We start from the raw sequence: 26,192 nt of genomic DNA, 5'->3' as shown, positions 1-26,192 counted from the left end.
TTATATTCCATAAAGAAGTTCCATTGCCTGACCACGCAAGTTACCAATCAGATGATGAGGATTTATGCAGATGTTATATCAAACAAATAATGAATGTTTCACATTTGTGCAATGGTCAGAATAATTTCACTCAGTGACAGATGGAAGGTTCCATTCCACAAGGCGGAGCCGAGTGGAATGGAACCTTCCATCTGTCACCTCATGAAATTGTTCTTGCAATTTTCCATACTGTTTGTATACAATGTAGATCAACACTTGTTACAGTCAAACCCTCTAATCAATGTCAGAATCACCTGCTGAAACACCTGTTTACGTTTCACAGACTCTGAAGTTGTTGCTTATTTTGTATTTGTTTTGCAGGGTCCCTCTGGCAGTGACGGACAGCCAGGACCACCTGGTCCTAATGTGAGTAGAACATTTCTTCCTCTTTACCTCCTCAACTTCTATTTTTCTTCAGCAACAAATACAAAAAAAAAAAGAAATTCAGAAGTCAGCGTTAGTAACTTCTTCGATTACTTACAAAAGGAACTGTTTTTTAGAAAGCTGCCCACTATTATAGAGGGTAACCACAATACTTAGTTTAAATCATTCAATCATCTTTGCCTTGCGGTGATTGATACATATATAGAGTTTGTTTCAAGAACACGATCAGCACCAGTTTGAAGTCTTTTAAAATCCTGCCCTTTCATGGCTGCCCAAAGTCAATTTTGACAGCTATAGGTAAACACAATTTTAAAATATAAAAAAGGTGAATCATAATTTAGAAACGGCTGTTATACTGTGTATGTTCTATACCTTTTTATAACAGGGTAACTTTTTTTCACTGTTATTTTCAAATGGGTTTATTGCATTTTGGAAACAAACTCTTCGTACGATTTCTTTTTGTTGTTGTCTTAACCAACAGGGTCCTCAGGGACAGAGAGGTAACATCGGCCTACCAGGATCCCAGGGAGCAGGGGTGAGTTTATTTCTAGTCCGTTAGAAGAAGCTTAAAACCTGGGCCCCATTCCATGCCGCTGTGAATTAGCACCGGATTTTCTGCTAACCGAGCCCTCGTCTATTTCATTTTGGAGACCGTAAGCAGTAGGCCTACCAAAGGAATGCTTACTTTAGAGAAGAAAAGTTGCTTAAATCAGTGACGTAACAACAGAATTCTCCATGCACGCGCAACTGTTAGCACATATCCACGCACTGGAGTAGTTCTTTAGGTTAGAACAATTTTCTGCTATAGTTTATGAATGAAGGAATTAACCATTTTCTTCCGGGTCGTACAAGCCGTATTACTAGGGACAAAAATACAAGGTGAGTCTCTCCTCCTCGACCTCACATAATTCCAATTATATGGCAGGTAAGGACCTTTACATAACTGTGAAGCAGTGCTAACTGTTCAGCAGTGTCGTGTATTGGGCCTAGTTGGTGGAGACCTCTGTGCTTACAGCCCAGCAAAGAATTTATACGCTAACCATTTCAGCACAGAATGTCTAGCTATGGAGTGCACACATGTGCACAAGCCAAAATTACTTACCAATTCATGAAACATGCTTAACTAATAGCACAGGGCTTGCTTGAGTTAATCCATCCATATCCAACATGTATACCGCTTGGTTTTCTCTCCATGTAGGGAGAAGAAGGTCGAACAGGGAATCTTGGCGCAACTGGACAAAGAGGACCAAGTGTAAGTCGACCGTAAATGACAGGGTTCATACAACTTCAAAAATTTCGCTTCCACTGAAGTTGGTCTCATATTTTCATAAAGTTTCAATATTTGATTTGATAGTTGATATCATAAACTAAGAGTACCGACGTTGTTTGTTGAAAAGAGCTCTCTCACTGCGAATTGCCATCAATTAATGCACAGAGTCTATTCTGTAATAAAAACACAATGTCAGAATGTCGTTTTGGCAACTTCACACTAATCTTGTGGGAGCACAGTACACACAGCTTGTTTTATTCAATCAATGAATTTCCCACGTTGAGCATTTTTGTTTAGCGAATACAGTTGGTTGATAGGATGAAATTGTCTGGGCATGTTATGCATCACAAGCTCAGATTCATCTTGCTGATTTGTCTCTAGGGTATCGCAGGAGACATGGGACCTGAGGGGCCGGCTGGACCTCAAGGATCTCAAGGTGCACGTGGAGACACTGGACCCCAAGGAGCTGCCGGAGCTGGAGGACCTAATGTAAGACGGTCCACAAATTTTTTTCACAATTTACGTCAATCTCACTGGAGTTGTAAGCTAGAAAATTATCAAAACAAGATTATAAATACTATTATAAGATTTTCTCAGAAATGTTACACTCGTGATTTTAAAATTCTTTGAAATTTTCCCCCAGGGTGGTGTGGGAGCAACCGGAGCGCGTGGAGCCCAGGGTAAGCGGGGAGCTGCTGGTGTTGCTGGACCCCCAGGACAAGGAGGACCAACGGGGTTGACCGTAAGTCCTTTATTCAAAAGAAAATGTATCTGGATTTGTTTTGTAAGAATTTGAACCCAATTTGTTTCCATTTGCAAAACACAGAAATGTAATGTAGCAGAAAACCAAGACTTGACAACTAAATTTTCCTTTGTTTTGTTACTTGATGTTTCATTTTGTCATTCTATCAGGGTAACAGAGGAGAGAGGGGCCCGATGGGTTTGGCTGGACCTGCAGGTCCAGATGGTGACACTGGAGCCGACGGACGCGATGGACGTGACGGAGAAGGGGTAAATTACTTTATAATCAATCCCTTTTCATGATGGACATTTTCAGAAAGCTGTGTAAGTTATTTTAAGAAACATTGCAAACTGAGTATTATTAAAGCGGTTTTAGAAATACGTTTAATTCCTCCAACAACCTTACGTCTTTTTTTCTGTCTGTCAAACTTGTTGGATTCAATATTTGTTTGTGTTTTCAAATTGACATTTTCAGATTTGAATTGAAAACATTTTTACAAATGGATAAAATTGCTTTTTTGGTTGGTTTTCCAGGGAGATAAAGGAGCCCCAGGTGATGTTGGACGCCTCGGGATCCCAGGACTACCCGTAAGTTCGCCATTGTTCAGATTTTAAAAACCTTTCCTTTTTTTCGGAATTTTAGGAGCATGAACCAGTAAACATGGGTTTTTTTACGCGTACCACAAATAAACTATAATGATAATGCAATGCTTATATAGCGATTTATACCAAGTCCTCAAAATGCTTCACAATTATTACCCTGTTCATTAGGCTTGAGACCATTTTTCACTTAGCAGCAGCTCAAGGCCAGCGCATTCTGGTCTCTACCTTCACAGTTACCCATTTGTACTCCAGGGTAGAGAGGCAATTGTAGTCAAGTGTCTTGCCAAAGAACACAAGCACCATGTTCCACATCAGGGTTCGCAGCCACGTACCATGGCGCTTGAGTCGAACACCGTTACCATTGGACAATATCGCAAATGGATGCGAATGGATAAAAATACAGTTGAGCAAATCCATATGTATGAGCATCTCTCTCTCTGTCTATAGTAAGATACACAGAGAGTCGTGGCCATGCAGCCAATGTTGCTTGTTTTAAACTTGAATCAAAAGTCTTCAATTTTTTGGCCATCAAAGTCAATATTTTCAATGTTTAAATGTTTGTTATAAATCATATTTATTCTGGCAGATGATCCATAATTCAAGATATAGATAAAATGGCCTTACTCATAAATTTATTTTATATTTTAGGGAACCCCAGGTGATCGGGGTGGTGTTGGAGGCATCGGAGTTGTTGGAGCTACTGTGAGTAATATTTTTTTTTTTTTTTTGTAATTTATTTTACGTTTTTATTTTTACAGGGTGAGTAAAAAAAAAGCGGAACCCAAACCCCCAAAATTATATTTACAAACCCCAAAAATTATATTTACAAATTGCACCAAACGTAATAATGACTGGAAAGCCAATTTCATAATACGCTACTTTTGACGAATGCGATTTCAAGAATCATCGTCACAATTGTCTTCAAACATCACCAGTGATAAAACCTCAGTTTAAAAGTTACAAATATTCAACAAAGTCCTTTTGAAGGCCCGTCTTTTAAAAAAAGTGGATTTTATAAATCATGTTGTTTGCCTAACCAGGGTTGTTAATAAAGATATTGTGTACTACAGTTGTTGACAATTGTTAAAACAAGTATTCTGTTTTTAGGATCATTGCGTTTAAATGGTGATATTCTTTGAATGAATTGAGCAATTTCAGTATGTTTTTCATCTAAAAATAGCGTATGAAATTGGCTTTCCAATCATTATTATATCTGGGGCTACATATTTTTTAAATACGAAATATATTTTTGGGGGTTTGGGTTCCGCTTTTTTTGAATCACTTTGTATTACTTTGTGTCTGATACATTGACATTACATGGTTAAGCAAATCTTTTCATTAATGGATTCTCGTCTTGGTAAAATTAAATAAAAACATTTTCAATTTTTTTTTTTTTTACGTGTAGGGTGCCCGAGGAGCAACAGGCAAGCGTGGCGGGTCAGGAGGTCCTGGCTCAAGGGTAAGTCCTTTGGAATCTATTCTGCTTTTATTTTTGATTCCATCCAAAGCGGGATTGGAACCTGTGGCCCAGAGTGTGTCTCCGGAAAACTACCACCAAATTCAGCCTTTTGATGGAGACTTCCCGATTTGTCACTGTTTTTAGGAGCACTAGGAGCAACAGTGTTCTCAATGAACAGGAAGATTTCCATTGGAATAGACACAGATTTTTCCCAGTTTTAATTGTTGTGCTTTCACAACTACTCTCTTCATTTTTTTTCCTTCAGGGAAATTCCGGCCCCCCAGGAGCACCCGGATCCCCTGGGCTGAGGGGAGAGCAGGTATGTCAGTCAGTTTGCTTGCCTGTCTGTCTGTCTGTCTGACTTATTCTTGTTACTAATACTGTAATATCTTGACATGATACAGGGTGAGTAAAAAAAATGAAACCCAAATGTTGGGACCGTTGTTTTAGGGAAGTTGTGCATGTTGAATTTTCAAAATCTAGGATATGAAAGCCTGTTTTATAAGCTTTCTTTTAGTACAAGAATCATTCAAATCACTTATGTACTTTTCAAGTTACAGAATTTTAAACACAACTACCGTTTTAAGGTTCTGTCCACAGATGGTAAAAAAGTTCAGTGTTCTTTCAGCAAAACGAAAACAAATCACATGGGGATGTGTGTGAAATGTTTTCGTTTTGCTGAAGGAACGCACACCTTTTTTGTGATCCGTGGACAGAACTTTAAACGGTGGTTGTGTTTAAAATTCTGTAACTTGAAAAGTACAGGAGTGATTTGAATGATTCTTGTACTCAAAGAAAGCTTATGAATTGGGCTTTCATATCCTAGATTTTTACAGTGCTACATGCAGAACTTCAGTAAAACAATAGTCCCGACATTTGGGTTTCGTTTTTTTTACTCACCCTGTATATTTTCCAAGCCCTAAAAAATATCTCTGAAAAAGAACTTTTGGGTTTGTTTGTATTGGTCAAATTTAACTCAAACAATCTGTTTTACTTCTATTTTACTTCCAAAGCAGAGATTGATCTTTTAAGTGGCTTCTCTTCAGCCCTTCATGTCTTACTTGTTTTGCATTGTCACTGATTTGCCATTTTCTGCTTGAAATATCAATTGTCATGCATTTCACCTGTTTTCTTTTATTTCTACGTACAGGGAGGCATTGGAAGATCTGGTCGCACAGGTCTCCCCGGAGCTAAAGGAAATCCTGTAAGTTGTAATCAATTTTAAAAACTTTGGCAATTTTTTTTTCCAGAAAGCTAACTGTATCTGTCAAAAACACAAATCGATGGCACATTTACTGTGCTTCTCTGCAATGGTTTAAGAACTAGTTGAAATGTGAATTAAGGAATATTCCAAATAAAAATATCTTGTTTCTGGTTCAAAACAGGGTGAGAGAGGTAGAGCGGGGGAGCGTGGAGCCCAAGGCATCCCTGGAGGACAGGTAGGTCATTAAGACCCCATAAACTACCAAATTGGTCACTTGTTTTCTTTAATATGATTTTCATACTTGGAGACTTATTTTAGATGAGATCTAAGGCCATGTCCTAAACGTGACCCTGGAGCTGGGGTTACATCTATTGTCAGCATGAACCTTGTAGTTGAAGTTGTCGAAGACTTGGACATTGCTTCTAGACAGTAGATTTGGGCATGGCCTCTGTTTCAGTTGGTTGATTATTACTATCTTTAAGTTTAGCGTGGTCTTTTTGTTGTTGGTTTCAGGGACCACAAGGACCAGTAGGAGCGCGTGGAGAGAAGGGACCTAGGGGAGGCGTTGGTGATCCGGGAGTCCAGGGAGGAGTCGGTGCACCAGGACGTACTGGAGCACCGGTAAGTCACATCAGTAGATTGGGTTGAGAGAGGGTTAGGGGAGGGGTGTGAGGGGTGGTGGGGGAGGGGAACCGTTGGTGATCAGGGACCCCCAGGAGGAGTTGGTGCACCAGGACGTACTGGAGCACCGGTAAGTCACATCAGTAGATTGGGTTGAGAGAGGATTAGGGGAGGGGTGTGAGGGGTGGTGGGGGAGGGGAACCATTGGTGATCAGGGACCCCCAGGAGGAGTTGGTGCACCAGGACGTACTGGACCAAATGTAAGTCACATCAGTAGATTGGGTTGAGAGAGGGTTAGGGGAGGGGTGTTAGGGGTGGTGGGGGAGGGGAACCATTGGTGATCAGGGACCCCCAGGAGGAGTTGGTGCACCAGGACGTACTGGACCAACTGTAATTCGCATCAGTAGATTGGGTTGAGAGAGGATTAGGGGAGGGGTGTGAGGGGTGGTGGGGGAGGGGAACCGTTGGTGATCAGGGACCCCCAGGAGGAGTTGGTGCACCAGGACGTACTGGACCAAATGTAAGTCACATCAGTAGATTGGGTTGAGAGAGGGTTAGGGGAGGGGTGGTGGGGGAGGGGAACCGTTGGTGATCAGGGAGGAGTTGGTGCACCAGGACGTACTGGACCAAATGTAAGTCACATCAGTAGATTGGGTTGAGAGAGGGTTAGGGGAGGGGTGTGAGGGGTGGTGGGGGAGGGGAATCGTTGGTGATCAGGGACCCCCAGGAGGAGTTGGTGCACCAGGACGTACTGGAGCACCGGTAAGTCACATCAGTAGATTAGGTTGAGAGAGGGTTAGGGGAGGGGTGTGAGGGGTGGTGGGGGAGGGGAACCGTTGGTAATCAGGGAGGAGTTGGTGCACCAGGACGTACTGGACCAACTGTAAGTCACATCAGTAGATTGGGTTGAGAGAGGGTTAGGGGAGGGGTGTGGGAGGGGAACTGTTGGTGATCAGGGAGCCCCAGGAGGAGTTGGTGCACCAGGACGTACTGGAGCACCGGTAAGTCACATCAGTGGATATACAAGAACTCATTGGGTTGGGAGAGGGTTAGGGGAGGGGTGTGAGGGGTGGTGGGGGAGGGGAACCCTTGGTGATCAGGGAGGAGTTGGTGCACCAGGACGTACTGGAGCACCGGTAAGTCACATCAGTGGATATACAAGAACTCATTGGGTTGGGAGAGGGTTAGGGGAGGGGTGGTGGGGGAGGGGAACCGTTGGTGATCAGGGACCCCCAGGAGTAATTGGTTCACCAGGAGGTACTGGACCAACTGTAAGTCAATTCATTCACCCGAATGACTCAAGAAATCTTTTAAAGGAAGTTTAAAAATGTGGGAAAAAATAGCCCCAAATATTTAATTATACATATTTGTTCCATATAAAGGGTTTATATTTTAGGATATGAAATATTGATCTGATTTGTTGGTTTACAGGGAGCCACAGGAGCAGCAGGATCACGCGGTGAATCTGGTGAACAAGGAGCAGCGGTATGTTATGAACATTATTTTCTTATGTTTTTGAATGGATTTCCCATTTTGAATGACATATTGTTCATTTTGTTTCAGACAGTTTCAGTTATCAGATGTCAAAATCAAACTTTTTCCTTTAACCTTTATCGATATTTATTTAAATTTTGAACTACTTTGGAATGACGTTTTTCACGTTTTTTCTTTCAGGCAGTTGTCATTTGTCAGATGTGAAAATTAAACTTTTATCCCTAACTTTTCCCTTTTTTTTCATTTCCAACTTAAAGGGAGTTGCCGGAAGTCCTGGATCAAGTGGAATGCCTGGACCCACGGGATCTGTCGTGAGTAGCAATTCAGAAATTCAGTCAAATTTTCATTTTCATAAGCCTAAAGCTGGTTTTATGTAGTCTATTTAATATCCCCTTGCACAGCAAGGGTCTATGATTTGCAAGAAGATTCGGCGATTACTTTTGCAAAACAAGGCTGCGTCTGGACCTCGAGATTCTGACCATTCAGTGTGCACCTTTTATATCGAGTCTTTGGTAACCCGTTGTCACAGACATCTAATAAAACCTAGACACAACATCTGTTATGCTTTTACGTTGTGAATTGTGTTAGCAAAAACAGGCTGTGCCACACGGCCTGTAACAATATGTTACGAGATGCGCAAACCGTACTGTGGCTTCAAATGATCATCACATAATATTTTAAATAGCACGCGCAATGCTGACGCCCTCTTGCGCACTCACGTCATGCCCTCGATGAGCGTTCGTGAATTCTATACGCGCAGCATTTTGCTAACAGGTTTGAGAGCCAGTGTCGTGGGTAGGTTTGATTAAATCTCTATGTCCGTTGTTGTGTTACAAAATCACAGCATCCAAATTGACCAATCAACAGCTTATTCCACACTTCTGATCGAAAAGACGTCACCATTTTGTTAAGTCGACTGTGATTGGCTGGCACGCGGGGTCGCATAAGTTTGCATGCTTATAGACTTATCAGACGTTGATATATTACTTCATATGTAAATCAAATTATAGGTTTTTGCCTTTCACCGACGTTTAAACACTGTATACTCAGTGTATTACCTCCCGAGTGAAAGTTGGAAATATCACTCGGGTGGGACTCGAACCCACGACCTCCTGCTTTCTAATGCAGATGTCTTACCACTCGACCACCGAGCTAACGGGATCGGTTGGCTGGTTCGAATCTGATGTAAAATTCCATCTTGTAAACTTCAGATGTAAATAAAAAGTCAGATCACTGAAACCGAAGGATACCACCTCTTTGTTTAGTTTCCACATCGCTGACATAGATTTGTACATTTTTTTCATATAATTTTGTCTGAATATGATTTCTTTCTGTTTTTTTATCTCAGGGAGCAAGAGGTGAGGTCGGTCCACCTGGATCCAGCGGAAGACTAGGTGCAATGGTGAGTGGGGATTTTAAAAAAATTTTCAATAAAAAAGACGAGCACAGATATTAAAGTATGTGACATGCCATCGTATACATAAGACAATGGTTTACGATAACACCGTGTGATAAATCTCTTTGTGAGTTTCTGAGGTTCTGACAAGAACCGAGGGAAACTCAACTTTTTGGACAGTATACTCTGCCCTGTGTCAGGAGACTTGCATCCTCCTAAGTCGGTTACTCTGATTGGTAACGCATGCGCTGGTCTGTCTTTGAAATTCCATCTTTTTGTTAATATTGAATAAAAACCCTGTATCTGTAAATGTATCTGTAGGGCCGACGTGGTGACACCGGTGTTGCCGGGGCACCAGGTGTCCGTGGTATCCCAGGACCCCCAGGACCTAACGGTGCACGAGGTGAAGACGGCAGGAACGGTGGTGACGTGAGTATTGCCCGTTGCCAAGTTGAACATTTCAATAGACTGATTGGTTAGGCCCCGCCCACTCTGTATAGGGACAAGAATACCCCTCCAATGCCACACTGTATGTTTTAGATATGGGTCATATGCGATTGTACGCATGTCGGATATTAAAGGTAGGGTACGCCATTTGCATCTATTCAACAAGTAACCGACCACATTATTTTTAAAATGCTCACTTGGTTTAAAGATAGTAATGACGCTAAACTCCCTGTAAATTTATTTCGCTGACATGCTGTCGTTTTGAAGAAAACCTTACAAGAAGGTCATTCCCAATGATGTGTCAAGTGACACATTTTTGGAAATTTCCCGGTTAGCAGTTGGTTTGTAATTGGGCTAATCCGTGAATGGGTGCGTTGACACAAAGTGCGTTGATAGACGCACACGCGCGCGGTTGCTATTATAAGCGAGAATCGTCGGTTCCGTGTGTGACATCACGTAGCAACAATCGGCTGAATGAGAATCACGTCCCGAATGCTGATTTCGGGATTGTATCATGACTCAGTAACTTTTGAATTGAAATCGAGATATCCAGAATATTGTGTTTTCTAGAAATATATACGTCGTTCACAGAGCTAACACTTCATCAGGTTAGTTTGTTGAACACCACTTTAGATTTTGAGCACCTGTGTTGTTTCAAACATAAAATAAATGCACCAATGACAAATGGTCTACTCTATAAGCTTGGCTGTGATTGGTCAAACATCGTGGGTTGGGACGGGTGCTTATAATAGAAATTTAAAAACGTCATTGTGATTATGTCATATATGTCATATGTCATATTATTTCTTGTTTGCAAAATCAACTTTCAAGAAGCAGGAAATTGGCTGAATGCTTAAACTGACCGAGCCTGGATGTTTAGTAAAAAATAAATTTGACAGACACACTAAAGGTTGACTCATACCTGCACATGAAATCAAACAGCAAAGGGAATTTTGTGGAGTCAACAAATGTTGATTCATTGTAATGTTTGCAGTTACCCTGTAAGATTCAGTTCATCAGTTACGTTGGCTTGAAGTATGAAGCTACTTTTCTATGCTAACTGGTCGATGGTCTTTGCTTTTTTTTAGAATGGTTTAAATTATTGTTTGTTACAGGGACCTGCCGGCCCTGCTGGACCAGCTGGTCCATCTGGAGTGATCGGAGAACTTGTGAGTACCTTGCTGTGTTTGTCTTTATAGTCTTTTTTATTAGTTTCTTTGATTTATTGAAAAACACAGCTAACATCCATATACTTTAGCTCCTGCTATTGTTTGATGCAACAAATACTTCTAACTGACTTTGTGAAGGGCTACTTTTCACAATGTGTTTTCCAGGATCTCATGAAATACTTTTGAGAGAACTTAAAGTATATATTCACATTTTTCATCTTAATCAGGGTTGAAGCTGAATTTTAAGGTTAATTACCAACATGCTGATTTCCATTTTCGAAAAAAAAAAATATGAAGAAAACGATGCGCATAACTTCTTTCCCCCGTATCTTTCTCGATAACTCAGTTGCATGTCTGTACCTCGTATTTCTTCATATGATCTTAACTTATCCATTTTGGTTCTTTATCTTGACTGAATTCATATCATAAGGTGTTGATTTCTTGGGTTTTTTCCCTCTCCCCTAGGGTGGCATGGGAGCAATGGGAGCCCCTGGACCCACTGGCCCAGCTGGCAGACCTGTAAGTATATATCCCAGGTGCTACTTTTCTTTCGGTTACATATTTGTTTAAAGAGTGGAGCATTTAAACAAGGGGTACTTCCATGTGGGATGTGAACTTTCTTGGTTTTGCACTATGGTTGAATTCTTCTTGTTGTTTGTGTATGTTCTGTTCTGATTCTTTGTTCCATTTGTTCTTTTTGCAAAGCCAGCTCAAAAGTTTATCAGTTGTTCTTTGAGCAGTCGTGCATTGCCTCCTCGTGATAAAAATTATTATTTAGGATGGCCACATACATTTTTAAAAATGGCAATCATTTATAATTATGATATTGGTTGATTCGTGTCATTATTATCTTTTTAAAAATTTTCCTAAACAGGGTAGCGACGGTTCCCCAGGTAGACGTGGATCTCCTGGCGAGGACGGGTCGGTAGGACGTCAGGGAGCCCGGGGTGTTAAGGGACCACGCGGACCAACCGGATCTGATGTGAGTATCCTCCAGTATTGATATTCCCATTCCTATCCTGGTAGGACTGCATGACTCAGTGACCCAAAGGGGGAGGGGGGGAAATGGGGGGGGGGCTTGACCCCCCCCCCCTCCCCGAGGTTGTCAATTTAAAAAAAAAATTGGGGGGTGGTATTTTTTTTAGTCCCACAATTTGATCTAGGGTGATAATATATGTTGCCTATATTCGAGTGGTATATTAGGGGTGTAAGTGGCGCCACCAACGTCACACGCCCAAAAAAACCCAATTTTTTTTCTGCCGCCAAACATTTTGGGCAAGATTTTTGAAAAAATTTTAACTTCTAAAAAATTTGGAAAAAAAAATAAATTGTGAGCTCCCCCAAAGCCAAATCCTGGGTGCGCCTCTGGACTGACTGATTGACTGAGTCACTGGCTGACTGAGTCAATTCACATTTTTTTTAGAACTTATAGTTTAGAGCTATAGTTTATAGTGAAATCACTTGAGATGGTGATTTTTTTTTTTTACGTCACACAGGGAAGGGATGGTTCTGATGGAGCCACTGGTGCCAAGGGAGCCACTGGATCTCAAGGTGACAAGGGATCTCAAGGACCGCAAGGACCTGCTGGAACCGCTGGAGTGCCTGTAAGATTTACCCCCAAACTTTGACCAAAAAAAAAGAAACTATACTCCCTTGTTTTGTCCCTTAAAGTATTCAGCACTAAATGTGCAGCCTACAAATGTAACCACTAGTGTATGTCATATATTTCAAGGGGATTCTAATTGAGATAATCAGAGTGTAGAGAAAATTATGTATCTTGTAAATTTGTCTTGTCAGGGTCGTCAAGGCCCGATGGGTGGTCCGGGTGAGCGTGGCAGTCGTGGAGCTGCTGGACCTGCTGGACCAAGAGGTGGCGCAGGAGCCGATGGAAACATGGGACCTGCTGTAAGTCGGATTATTATTATTTTTTTTTTTTAATTTCAATTTTACCTTTTATACGGGGTTGGAGGGGCACTCTCTTATTGAGACGTGTCTGAATTGCGGCCTCATGTCAAAAAGCCGCTTGTCAGAAGAAAAAAATCGCTCAGAAAATGTACATACTTAGCAACAGAAGCTGATAACAAAGTAATTTACATCTGATGGCATTTTGGCATCAGTTGTCGCTGAGCAACATTTTGTTATGCTTAGTAGATTTTCACTTTCACCACCTCCAGGACATCCCAGATACCAAGATTTTTTTTCAAAATTGTTTTTGCACGTAAATCCAAGTCCAAATTCAAGTGCAACCAAATTCTTTTTGTATCAGAAATGCTAAGGTTTTCCAACACTTTCATTGTGTGGGTGTTTTTGTTTTGTTTTCATTTTAGGGACCTGCTGGACCTGCAGGAGCCAGGGGTGAAACAGGTGCCACAGGAATACAGGTGGGTGCTATCCATTTTGTTAGTAAAAACGTCATACACGCGCACGCACATGCAAACTAGCGCCCATTGGATAAACGCTCGAGTTGCGTTAACTTCCGGTTCCATTCGTGCTATGCTGCACCATGTGAAGTACATATGGTTGAATTGAGATGATGTCACACTAACGAACCGGATAGCAAAATTGTACTCATTAGCATTTATATTGTGTTACACTTTGTTTATACATTGTATTTTATCGTGTTTATTCCCTGATAAATCCATGAAGCCATGCAGTGCTGGGGCATTTGGGGTGACACGTGACACACGGAGTAACAGACAGGGTGGTGTGGGGTGGTACAGGGGCTAATTGGTTGAAATGGATTCTCCCTTGAATTTGATGGATGAAGTTCTGAAAATAGTTGAGAATTGAAAATTAAAAAGGGTACATCATGATCAACTAATAAAGTTTGAAAAGATTTTTTTATAAACAATCATGGATTTTTGCACTCATGTTTTGTAATCTGTTTTTTTTTGTTTTAGGATTGAAACGTTAGGCCCCTTTATTGTTGTTGATCCAGCCAGTGAGCAGTTGGCAGCAGTTTTATTCATTTTTTTTTTGGTTTTTGTTTTTGCCTGCAGGGACACAAGGGATGGGGTGGTTCTCCCGGCAGACCAGGATCCGCTGGACCAAAAGTGAGTTCCAAACATTTGTTAATGTTGGTCTTAATTCCTGGTTTTTATAGTTTGGTAAATTTACTAATGATTTTATTTTGTATAGACACTTTCACAAATCACTTCTTTTCCCCTTCTTAATGCTAGGGTCCTACTGGCGCCCGTGGTGCGAATGGAAGACCTGGTCCTGCTGGTCCCGCTGTGAGTTCTCAAAAACAAAACTTAATTTGATAAAAATAATTATTAACTCTTAATTTCTGATGCTGTTGAGTCAGGAACATTCCTCAAAATCCTCAACTGGGCAGAGAAAAAAAAAATTATTTGCTAAGCGACGTGGTCCAGTGGTTACGGTGTTCGACTCATGTGCCGTGGTACGTGGGTTCGAACCTCCATGGGAAACATGGTGCTTGTGCCCTTGGGTAAGACACTTTACTACAATTTGCCTCTCTCCACCCAGGAGTAAAAATGGTATACCTGTGAGGGTAGAGACAGATTGTCCAGATCTCGAGTTGCTGTGGAAACAATAATGCTCTCATGGCCTGATGAACAGGGGTAATATTGTGAATGAAGCGCTTTTAGATCTTTATTATTGTTATTCGTACCCAAAGAATCAAAGGGGATATCAATCCCGTGTTAAGTACCGCGGTGTCTGGCAGGCGCGGTTCTAGAACCAATATTTTGGGGGGCTAGCACGGTGGATCCAGAATTTTTTTAGGGAGGCGTGCTGAAATGTAGACCGGTTATTTTTTCCAGACACTTAGGCCTCCGAAAATCAATAGGTTGGGGGGGGGGGGGGGGGGGGCTCATGCCATATTTTCAATGGGGAGCGCCAATAAAATCCTAAAATCATTCACACTATATTAACTACAAATGCACCCTTGTCATGATTATTTCTTTAGGGGGAGACCGTTCGCATGTACATCACAATCCTTGTTTTTGCTAATGCAATTTTTTTTTTTTTACGGAATTTATTTTGGGGGGGCTAGACAAAATTTGGGGGGAGGGGGCTACAGCCCCCCCTAGCCCCCCCGTAAAACCGCGCCTGGTGTCTGGACTCTAACTTACTCAATCCTGCAAAATCCATCAAAACCCTCTGTTGGACTTTGAAGGATCTTGGAGTGTTTTGTAGTTTCCTACATGATGTTTCCTTGATCATTTTGTAGGGTATTGATGGCGCTCGTGGCAGGAATGGCAACAACGGTCAGCAAGGACCCCGCGGTATGGCTGGACCAGGAGTAAGTGGTCTCATACTACTTTGGTTTTAATTTCTCCCCTTTTTTCATTTAGAGATTTTCCAGTGTGGAGTTTTTTATTCAAAATGTTCAAAATGGTGGTTGGGAGCCAGAAAAAAAAAAGGATCACTATTACAAAGAATCTGGATATTTTTTTTCAGCGAAGGCATCCATTAAACGACCAAAAAAATTGACAAGGTTAGAAACTGCCTGAATGAGGGAAGAACAATATTGGCAATGATACAAATGTTTATCAGAAATAAACAAGTTGAATTGGAAGTCCATTTTTTCCCCCATTGAAATCATGTATCTGTCATGTTCTTTAGGGCCAACGTGGTGCAGGTGGTAGGAGTGGGCCAGCTGGACCCCCAGGACCCCCAGGAAGGGCTGGAGCACCTGTAAGTCTAACCATTGTTTTTTTTTTGCACCTGTTCTTCCACCTCATAAAGAGGCGGGGAGTTGATCAGAATGTGGGGGGAGATCAGGGTGGAGACAACATGATTAAACCATTCCAGAATCAGATATAAGCCCCGCCCAACTTTTGGTCTGTGCACATTACTCACGTGCTTGTGACCGCATTTGACGATAAATCTACTGTGGTCACCTGATTCAAAGTCTTGATCTAATTGGTCAATGCACACTGTTTGATTGACAGGTCGGGATGGTCTACCTTACATTAGAAAAGCCAATCCCAGATTGAGCAAATTTGTACTCTCTTGCAATTTCCATGCAAAAATAGTTGGTATCATGAAGAGCATCATTTGTGTATCTGTATCATATAGTCGGCAAAGCATCCCAGGGAAAACATCACACCAACTTAATAGAGAGAAGACAACAAGAAGAAATTACAGTTTTAGAAGAATGACACGTAATTTTCATATTCATGTGAAGGATGACACGTAACATACACTGTACATTTTCTTCCATACAGGGAGCACTCAGCTACTCAGGGGTGAGTTATTTTGATGATTGATTCAATGTTCCTTTTTCTTTCCTTTTTCTTTTGAAAAATCCTGGGGTTCTCCTCACTGACATTATAAAATCACAAAAATCATTTAATGAAATTGAGTTAGCTTTCAATGTCTTCTTTTTTGTGTGTGTAGAATTAGTGTCGCCAAAACTTCTTTGCTGACTTTCTTCCACCAAATTTTATCAAAGAGTTTTCACTCTGTGATGTAGTTCTAATTTATTTCATCTTTTATCAACACAGTACGCCTACTCTGGTGGTTCATATGGTGTTAGCCAGGGCGACAAGGGACCCAACCCCTACGCTAATTACGTAAGTTGTGTCAAATGTTCTCAAATTTGCTTGCGTATCTTTTGTTATGATTGTGTTTGTTGTTGCACATTAGAGCTTGTTGGCAAATTTGTGTTGAAAAATTCTTGTCTTACCAGTACGGCGACGATGCCACAATTGCCGAGGATGACTACGAGGCCCGCATCATTCAGCTGAGAAATCGCATTGAGAGGCTGCTGCTGCCCAATGGTGAGCCAGAGTACCCAGCCCGCTCCTGTAAGGATCTCTTCAAGTGCCACCCGATACTCCCAAGCGGTGAGTAAATCTTTCTATCATTAGTCCGATTTTAGCATAAACCTGTTCCGATTTGCGTGGACCTAGCAATTATAAGTACACCACTTTCACAGACCTTAGCAAACTTTCGACAGAAACGAGCTCAGCTAAAAACTGAAACTGTGGTGAGCAGCAATCCAAAATTCCAACTTCTACCGTTTTGGAATCTCAACAGTGAACTGCCAGATTATCGGCCCCGTGCGCAAACAAGACAGGGTGCTTTTTTACAACTTTTGAGAGCCCCATGGACGGGACACACCGCGTGTGCGTACCAGTTTCCATGTGTATAGCTCGAAGTACGCACGACTTATTTTATTCTGGATGTGCGCATAGTCACTGCATCTTGACATGAGCATCAGGCGTCATTGGCAATTCTCCTTTTCTTACCGTTGAGGGGGTACTTGCGCTTGGAGCACATAGGGGCAGTAACCAAGTCCATCGCACGTCGAAGCACACTTGTGAATTGTAATCCTCTCAAGAATGTCATCCAATAAACAGCAACATTTTCTGGTGGCTATGAGATCTTTTTGAAGATCTGTTTGAATGAAATTAAATAACTAGAAATTGGCAAATTTGAGTCATCGATTAACGTCTACATTTTGACCATTTTTGTAGGCTACTACACCCTGGATCCCAGCGGAGGCTCCCACTACGACAAATTTGTTGCCTACTGCGACAAGAAGACCAACGCTACCTGCATCTACCCAGACTACCCAGAGGTTAGACCCCCCCCCCCCTCTGCCCTCCCCCAAATTAAGACATCAGCAGATCAGTGTGATCAGAATACTCAGTTCCCTTGTGTGACAATCTCACTCCAGCATTAACGTTGAACAAAATCCTTCAAATCCCAATCCTGTGGATTTTCTTCTAATCCGTAACATCATTTTTCTCCCATTTCTTTCCAGATTCCCAAAGCTACCTACTATCTTGGGGAGCCAGAGGAACCCGTTGTCTTCTCCGAAATGAGGAACGGCTCTATAGTAAGTTGGGTTCAATTCTCGAAATTGTTCTGGCTTTTTCTTGTCGAAAGAATGACTTGGCCGGAAATAACGATCCCAAAGATTTTTTGCTCAATCCAAAACTTCTTTGATTTTCCAATCCTCACACCAGATCAGCTACAGCGTCAAGCCTGTGCAGCTGACCCTCCTGCGACTGATCTACTCTGAAGCCAAGCAGAACCTGACCTACAACTGCAGGAACTCTCACGCCGTCGAGAACAACACGGGTAGCTCGCAGAAGGCTCTGACCCTAGTGGGACCCAACGACGTACGCATCAGCATCAAGAACACCCAGGCAGACTTGCAGTATAAGGTGGACGGAGAAGATGGCTGCAAGGTGAATTTCTATGCATCTCAAATCCTAGTTTTATGACAGTGTTCACACACGAGGACAGTGTTAAGACGTCGAGTGGTAAAACGTCTGTACTTGTAATACTAGGAGGAGGTCGTATGTTGGAGTCCCATTGTTTTTTTCACTCACAGACACTCGGGGGCGACACTGCGTATACAGTGTTTATAAAATACATCAGTGAAGGAAAAAAACCACTATTGAGTGTTTTTACCATTGAGGGGTACTTGCGCATAGATTCTTAAATCATATATCTTCTGGGTTTTTATCGACGTTTTAGGTACACGACAACACCTGGGGCAAGACCACCGTCTCTTACAGCACCAAGAAGACCGAGCGTCTACCCCTGGTGGACTTTGCTGTGTCAGACGTCGGCAGAGCCAAGCAACAATTCGGGGTGGAAGTCGGCCCAGTCTGCTTCTCATAGAGGCCCCTATCACAGCACTGAAGACGTCATGGCATCAGTTACACGATAAACAAAAAATCTGATTAACTGTACACCTAGAAAAACACCTTTTTTTATTGAATAAACACTAAGGAATTGGTCAGATCATTTTACTTCAGTCACATAACTCTTGCAAAAACACTGAAATTACTTTGCTTAGAAGGATAAAAGACTGACGCCAGAATTACATTCCTGAATTTAAAATCGTTTAGTTTTGGGATATTTTTAGTGACTGTTTCTGCCATGACATTTGCTCAATAACTTTAATAGTATACTTCCCTTTATAAAGGCTGCAGAGGAATGTTCCTTGAATGGTGCTATTTTTAGACTGGTTAATTAATTAATCTGTATTCTTTTAAAGTTAAAAAAAAAAAGCTGAGTATGTTTACTTTGTTGTTGTCGAAATACTTAAGGATGCTATACTTTAGAATGAAAATTGCTTTTATAAAGTAGATACTAAACGGCATGCATGAAGCTTTCTCCACTTCGCTTTTCCTTTTTTTTTTTTTTACTTAATTGTCATTAAAAAAAACAAAAGTACTGAAGTCTCATAAATAGGGACCACTTTGAATGTAGTGCATGTTGCTTTTTAGATCAGCAAGTTAAATAGAAAGTGGCGAGTCACTGAGTCGGTACTCGCCATTTGTCTTTTCCAAAAAAAAAGTGTCAGAGTATTTGTTAAGCAGAACGTTTTTTAGTTAACAATTTGGCAGGTCTGGTTTAAAAACAAGTTATATTTTTGTACACCACTTTGAAATGTGGAAACATTTTTCATCGGAGGACTGTCATTCAAATTGTGTCTTTTTGAGCCAGTTTGACATTTTACCTATAGAGCACAATAAAGCTTCTCATTTAAACCATAAACACACTTGGAATTTTGTTTTATCGCGAGAAGACATCGGCTGAAGACGACCTCCTGCATCGCGTCACATCGAATGGGAATCAGAAGAACTTATTCATTCTCCAGTTCAATCATCCAATCTTTGGACAGTGTCGGTTGAAATGGTAGCATTTATGTAATGTTCAAGATGTTCAGCCAATTTTTTTTTTTTTTTTGCGTCAACTAATGAACAGAATTTGCCCTTTATCATTTTATTTCTGTTGGCAAAAGACGAATTGCCCCAAAATAATACATACAAAAACCAAGCACAAGAAAATATGTGTCATCAAATTGGTTTTTCGCTTTTTCATGTATATTTTATTAGTATTTTCCTTACTCTTTGAATAAGAAAAAAGGCTCCAGGATTAGTTACCGGCATCAATAGTAAAATTCCTATTACATTGTAGCTCCTCTGGTCATCGTAAGAACTGCAACAATAATGGGTACTGCTGACAAATGCAACAAAATTACACTTTGACTGAATTGGCAATTTTTAACCTTGTAAAATCTACAACTGCAAAAATTGACATCAAGAAGGCAGCCCAAACCAACAACTTGAAATTTTATCTAACACGGAATTGTCTACAATAAACAGCAACTGAAAAAAATTACAAGAGATCTAGGTATGTGTTTGAGATCTTCGCTGGAAAAATGATGGCATCACGTCGGTTTATCATGCAGCTGTTATGAAGACAGTAATTAGGACAATACAAAAATGAATTAATCTACGAACTGAATAACACAATACATGTACAGCACTGATACGGGTTACAACGTGAACACCATTTTGAAGCCGTGTTGACAAACTCGCTACTCTTTTTATTTGATAAATGTCAACGTAAATCTACAACGAAATTGAATTCCAGTAAAGTGGGCTTTGGGGCAACCCGTATCAATGGTTCAAGTATAATACCGAAGTCTTTACCGAAGTAAACACGTGAAGAATGTGTACATTACGGCATACACTGACGCTATGCTATCGATGCCAGGTAGTCTTTGACTTCGGCTGGTTCCAGTCGACGGAAACCGTTCTCGTTGCAGATACCAATCTCTATGTTGTCCTCGTTCATCTGACCTTCAAAGCTTTCCTGTCAACAACAACAACAAAAAAAGACATAAAAATACAACACGATGTAAACAATGAGCAACCAAGCGATACAAGATTTTTGTATCAATAAACCTTTTGCATGTAATAATAATAATAATAATAATAACGGAGTCTTATATAGCGCACGTATCTACCAACAATTAGGTACTCAAGGCGCTGGAAATTATGTCTATTATTAAAGAAAGGTAAATAAAGTATATGAGAAATATGAGACCCATTATGCAGCACCTTATAAGGGTTGACAAGGTGCTGCGGCGCATATTGCAGCCACTGCCAGAAACACCAGGGCAAACCCCTTCTCTTAGCGATAAGTGTTACTGGGTTCTTTAACGTGCATTACACAACACATTGGACCTACGGCTTTACGTCCCATCTGAAGGACAAAGCAATAATGGTAAAGTGCCTTGCTTAAGAGCACAAGCGCCATGTTCCCAAGGTCAGGATTCGAACTCATGTAGCAGTCACTTTGATGTGTTATGTTAATTCAATAACATGAATGCACAGGTTGTCTACTCGTGTGAATCCTTGCAGAACCATAGTACAAGCCTCAAAGAGGGCAACAAAATTGCTAAAAAAATCATAAAGAAAGGCGCATAACAACTAACTTGGTGAAGTTTCAGCTCAGTGGATACTTTACGTTTTGAGAAAGCAGAGAAAACATGTACACCACAATTTTTGAGGTCTCGTAAATGGATTCTGTTGCTAACACTTGTAAAAACTGTGCCCGTAGGCACACTTTCTTAAATCACCTTCAATGGTTGTTTTCTTCCGAATGATGCCATTTCAGGCGGCCACGTTTCACATTGTGTTTGGTACCAGTCCTATCTTCACTTTCTTGTAAACGATTTCTTGTTAAATCGGTAGGTAAGTTTCCGGGCAATTGCAAATGTTCCTATGTGCCTTTAACTGGGGAGTCAGTTTGGGGCACAGTTCTTTCCTCGCCTTCCACCGCTGTGACCCGGGTTCAATTCCTGCCCTGGCCAATATGTGGATTGGGTTTTCAGTCCCTGCCTGATTCCGTGGGTTTCCCCAGAACATTCTTCTGGGGTTCTCCCAACTCTAAAACTGCAATTTCTTCTCATTGTCTCCTCTCTTCAGGTTTCTTCAGGCTTGCGAGCTACAGTGCCTAGGGCGCTTTTGAGGAATCCTTAATTTCATTACCAGATATAAATAATAATAATAATAATACAAATCAATGAGTGTTCAATCATATGACCTGTCAGTGTTTTTACATGTCTGGTACTTGGTTCCATACCTTGAGTGTGAGTATAGCCGTGTGCACCGCATCCTCCAATTCCAAATCCTCGTTGTACCTCTTCTCTAAGAACGTCTTGCCGTTGATGTGGTTCTTGCCCATAGCCGTAGCCTTCCAGGGGAAGTAGGCCCCTGAGGGATCACACTGGAAGAGGAAAGGCTTCTTGTCGTCTTCATCCCAGCCGGCGACTAGGAGAGACACGCCGAACGGACGCACACCGCTGGTGGGTAAAAGAATGTAAAGATATTGTAGTTTTAGATCAGATTGGAATAAACTTTGTGATTACTGCAATGGACACATTATACGATGAACCTTTTGCATGAGCAGTAGATGATGCTTTGTGACCACTTGTGAGCTTCATGGGAGGGACACATTTACCCTTTTTGCAAAAGTTGGGGGATTTTGATGGATTCAGGACAGCCTAGCGGTACTGCAGGATTTTCATGGATTCAGGATCTCAACAGTTTAACTCCTTGGCTATATGTTTGGTGTGTACGAGGTATATGTACTACACTGGTGGATTCTGATGGACTCACTGGTGGATTCTGATGGACTCAGGACACCAACATTTTTTGCATGACAAAATCGGTGGATTTGGCGGATTCAGGAGACTTTCTAGTAAAAGTGCTCAAGGAGTTAGGGTTAATAGTAATAATAATAATATGGGAGGTTAATCATCCTTACTCGCAGCTGAGAAGCTGAATTGCAAAGGGCGCGGCTACGTGGTCGAGCAGAAGGCACGTAAAGGCGCCTTTGGCAGTAACTTTTGACGGGCACCATACGACCCATGTATGACCACGGACCACACCCAGAGACCAAAAGTGTTGATTTTTGCAAAAGGAGGAAAACTGGAGAGCCTGCAGAAAGGCCCTAGTGGCACAGAAGAGAATCAACGAACAACTCTACTCACATATGATCCGTGTCGGGAATCGAACCAGGGCCATATTGTTGAGAGGCGAGTGCTTTACACACTAGTCTCCCATTGTGTGCATACACTGATTTCTGAGGATTAAGTCTAGTTACTTACCCAATCTGTGTGTATTCCTGCATGACATTAGCCACTCTCTGGACCAGCTGTGCCGTTGGGATCTGCTCCTGGTAGGTAAGGAAGTACCCCTGGGCCAACTTGCGAGCTTGTCTTAACAATAACCTGACAAAGTAAAGATTGTAAAATCACCCATCCTTCCAAGATATTGCATTACTTTATCATTCTTAGCTGAATACATGAGGGTTGGAATAAGCTGAGAACTTTTGTATTAAGTTGCAGCAAAAGCACTAACATTGGCAACTTAACCCTTAAACTATGCCAATATGCTCCACAAAAAGCTGTGGAAAATTGGGACTTAAACTTTTTTTTTTATCAGAGTGTCATCTTCATGGTCTTTAACTTGTAAATGGGATAATCGATATATCGAATATTCTCGATATTGGATCCCACATTACAGATTATTGAAAATATTGACAGTGTTTATTTAAAACTAAAGAACTGAATGGAGGGGAAGACCCAAACCATCTGAAATAAAAGTTTACGAATTTCCGGCAGAAACCACACCTGTAGTCGGGACCCATGCCACTGTAGACCATGCCAATGTTCTTAGTGATCTTCTCAATCTTGCGCACGCTGTGCTCCTCGTACAAGACAGACTTGTGCTTCTTCTCGGTTGCTATGACGACCCCATTGGATGCCTTGATGCCCACAGAGGGCGCCCCCGCTGCCACGGCATTCAGGGCATACTCAATCTGTACCAGCTTCCCAGATGGGCTGATGGGTATAAAAAAAAGGACAAGTGAGTGACCCAGATACTATAAGATTCTAAAATGCTTGACATGTACAATTTAGGCGAAGTAACAAAAAAAAAGTTTCTCGTCCCCGCCCGCTTCCTTTTTGGAGGCCGCCTGGATTTTTTATTATTTTTTATTTTTAAAAAATGCAGTGAAAAAACACCGAAAAAGTCCACAAATTCATCGGAAAATAAATACTTGCATCTAAAACTGTTCATAGTAGACCAATACAAATCTAAATGACACTGTAAATATGTTCAGTTCTCTTGTCTAACTTGTCTTTCATTTTAAAAAGTGTCTTTGAACAGTGGAAACACCAACGGTTGCAGGAAATTTTAAAATGGCGGCCATCTTGAAAAAAAATCAAAAATCAAAAATAAAAAGCCCCTCTTCCTCCTTTTTTTCAAAAACCCGGACGATAAACATTTTTTTTTTTTATTCGGCCATAGATACATTTAAGAGTGGAAAAAGATTACCTCCTTTTGACTCAAGTACAAAAGATGCATTTAAGAGACTTGACTGAGAAAAATTGGAATGAATTATAAGCCAGCAATTCATTGGACAAGTTTGAGATACGTTTTAATTAAAAGCAAAAATATAATTAGATTGCCAAGATTCATAGTAAAATAATACCACTGCCTCTCAAAATAAGCAGGTGCCTTTTTTTGTGATAATTTTAGGCCATGAGAATGATTTTTTTAGATGTGCGTCTGAAAACATTTGGAAAGGCATGGGGCTAGTTTTATGTTTCATTAACCCTTACTCTCTGAGGGTAGTTTACTGCATGTCAGTTGGTTATGCCAATGCCCTCCAGCTGCAGTATATTGGCAGATAAACTATCTTGACAGTGAAGGCTCCAATTGGCAGGAGTTGGAGGCCCTGGAGGGTGCCTGATACTGACCAGCTGGGGGCACTCACTTTGTTATCAGAGGACTCTCATTGTTCTCTGTGGCATGTATTGGAGTGCCTGTCCAGTTACCCTTGAAATGACATGGCAGATATTGGAGGGCCATGCAAAAAACATAGGAGATTTTCTTGAGGCACATATTGGCATGCGTTGGAGGGTCAAGTAGGGTAAGGGTTAATTCATTTTTTTCCCCATTCTTTCTTCCAGTTAGGTTTCAGATGACTTCTCTTATACTTCAAGTTTAAATTGACGAATCACAGTTTTAACAATGTGTCATACTGATCCAGGGATTCAAGCATAAATTGTTAAATACTGACGTTTGGACAACTGTTAATCCTTTTGAAAGAGAAGTTTCTTTGGTGTGATACGTTTCCTTTTTGTGAAATAATGACATAGTTTGTGAGCAGTAGCGGGTGCTGGATGTAAATCTAAATTTTTCATTCTCATGGCCATTAACAGACAGAAGTTCAAGAAAGATGTCTAGTTCCACGTTACTCATGTCCTGAAGTATAATATTACAGAGTTAAACATTGTCAAATTTGAAAACGGTGTTCATTATAATTTAGTATCATGATAGATTATTATCATGAGATATCTCCAAAGTGCCATATATATCTTCCACTGCATTCCACCATGGTTCCTCCACTATTGCCATGACCACTGCACTGGAACCACTGTGGCTACTGCTATGGCAGCCATAATGCGATTTTCATCTGCTATCGTTACAGCATTGCAAAAACTACATCACTGTGGTAGCTGCTATGCAAGACCCGTGAACGTGGCTATATACATAGCCACGCTCCAGAGTTGCGTAGAAACACTCAACGCACGAGATTTTACGGGAACCAAGAAGGCTCCTACCATTTCACGCGTGAATGACTCAGAAAAACAGCGTACTGTGCGTGATCTAAGAAAATAAAAAATCTGCTCGTACGTTTGTTGTTCTTGAGGTCGTTTTTACCCCTCAAATTTCTTGGCAATGCAAAATTCTACACTCGCGTGAATTTACAGAAAGCTTCATATGTAAGTACTTCAAATACTGGCAAAATGACGTGCTGCCTGACAATTTCGAGTGTTTTTACGCGAGGCTGGAGCGTGGCGTTGTTATTGACGGCACGTTTACGGGTCTACTGCTATGCCAAACATTTTTTCCCTCTTTTTTTTCCTTTTTATAGATTCCATTTACTTTTAAATTTTTCAATCAAATCCGACTAGATTTTATTTTCTTCTTCATAATCCGTGGCTTTGGACACTGTTGAATTTTTTTTTTAAAGGGAATTAAAGTTCGAGAACATAGGCCTATATCATGTATATTGTCATTAGGGTTAGGTTGATAATCTGGACTGGTTCTCAGAGCCAAAGATCCTGACGTTGAATACTATCGAATATTATTAGGTCAGGGAACCATCCGGTCGACTGCCGTAACAACAGCCACTGCGAAAAAAAAAAAAATTACATGAAGGTCAATGACTGGCACACTGGCCTGTGTACTGAATCAATGGCTGATGACTTTGCAAATAATGACCCAAGTCCAATGATAAAAATGTAACCTTTAAAAAATTCTGACTACATATTTCTTTGCGCTAAGTTGATTTTAAGGAAATACAATATCTAAACAACAAGGCTGGATGAATAAAAAAGCAGGTTTAATGTGAAATTTACCTGAAAGTTGTCAGCGAAAAACTGTAGCGTTCGGTCATGTTGAATGTTGTGCTGCTGGGTGGTGGAAATTACCCAGACGCTTTCAAATATCGTTTGCACAGATGATGAGCATGGGTACCTGACTACATCCACTCAACAAATGGGG

The 26,192-nt window shown here is 41.1% G+C and overlaps 3 protein-coding genes and 1 non-coding gene across 4 annotated transcripts in view; 2 read left to right on the top strand and 2 right to left on the bottom strand.

The window, feature by feature from the left end:
• Window positions 1–1,690, top strand: part of LOC119729863 — a 43,774-nt gene extending 42,084 nt beyond the window's left edge. Inside the window, exons 39-41 of the mRNA XM_038202656.1 lie at window positions 361–405; window positions 905–958; window positions 1,622–1,690. Of these exons, the coding sequence (XP_038058584.1) occupies window positions 361–405; window positions 905–958; window positions 1,622–1,690 (168 nt within the window). The remainder of the gene's footprint in view (window positions 1–360; window positions 406–904; window positions 959–1,621) is intronic.
• On the top strand, window positions 1,606–19,317 carry LOC119729542 (collagen alpha-1(I) chain-like). The gene is made up of 32 exons (XM_038202145.1): window positions 1,606–1,675; window positions 2,075–2,182; window positions 2,337–2,435; window positions 2,606–2,704; window positions 2,969–3,022; window positions 3,686–3,739; window positions 4,443–4,496; window positions 4,762–4,815; window positions 5,647–5,700; window positions 5,882–5,935; window positions 6,214–6,321; window positions 7,753–7,806; window positions 8,073–8,126; window positions 9,164–9,217; window positions 9,533–9,640; window positions 10,774–10,827; window positions 11,293–11,346; window positions 11,702–11,809; window positions 12,324–12,431; window positions 12,625–12,732; window positions 13,155–13,208; window positions 13,827–13,880; window positions 14,007–14,060; window positions 15,023–15,094; window positions 15,418–15,489; window positions 16,023–16,043; window positions 16,302–16,370; window positions 16,487–16,643; window positions 17,277–17,380; window positions 17,567–17,641; window positions 17,772–17,996; window positions 18,289–19,317. The coding sequence occupies exons 2-32, from the start codon at window positions 2,090–2,092 to the stop codon at window positions 18,433–18,435; spliced, it is 2,529 nt and encodes an 842-aa protein (XP_038058073.1). The 5' UTR covers window positions 1,606–1,675; window positions 2,075–2,089; the 3' UTR covers window positions 18,436–19,317.
• On the bottom strand, window positions 8,897–8,969 carry Trnal-uag. Its single transcript has one exon. It is a non-coding gene; the product is annotated as a tRNA-Leu (tRNA).
• A 307-nt stretch (window positions 19,318–19,624) lies between the features above and the next one.
• On the bottom strand, window positions 19,625–26,163 carry LOC119729543 (proteasome subunit alpha type-2-like). Its single transcript, XM_038202147.1, has 5 exons — window positions 26,048–26,163; window positions 23,249–23,458; window positions 22,724–22,846; window positions 21,697–21,916; window positions 19,625–20,421 (listed from the first exon to the last, which is right to left on the bottom strand). Exons 1-5 carry the CDS (start codon window positions 26,083–26,085, stop codon window positions 20,305–20,307), a joined length of 708 nt encoding a protein of 235 aa, XP_038058075.1. The 5' UTR covers window positions 26,086–26,163; the 3' UTR covers window positions 19,625–20,304.
• Between the last annotated feature and the right edge of the window lie 29 nt (window positions 26,164–26,192).

The sequence above is a fragment of the Patiria miniata genome, unplaced genomic scaffold, assembly GCF_015706575.1.
Source record: "Patiria miniata isolate m_02_andy unplaced genomic scaffold, ASM1570657v1 HiC_scaffold_21, whole genome shotgun sequence".
NCBI classification, from domain to species: Eukaryota; Metazoa; Echinodermata; class Asteroidea; order Valvatida; family Asterinidae; genus Patiria; species Patiria miniata.
This window is presented reverse-complemented; position numbering and strand designations above follow the sequence as displayed.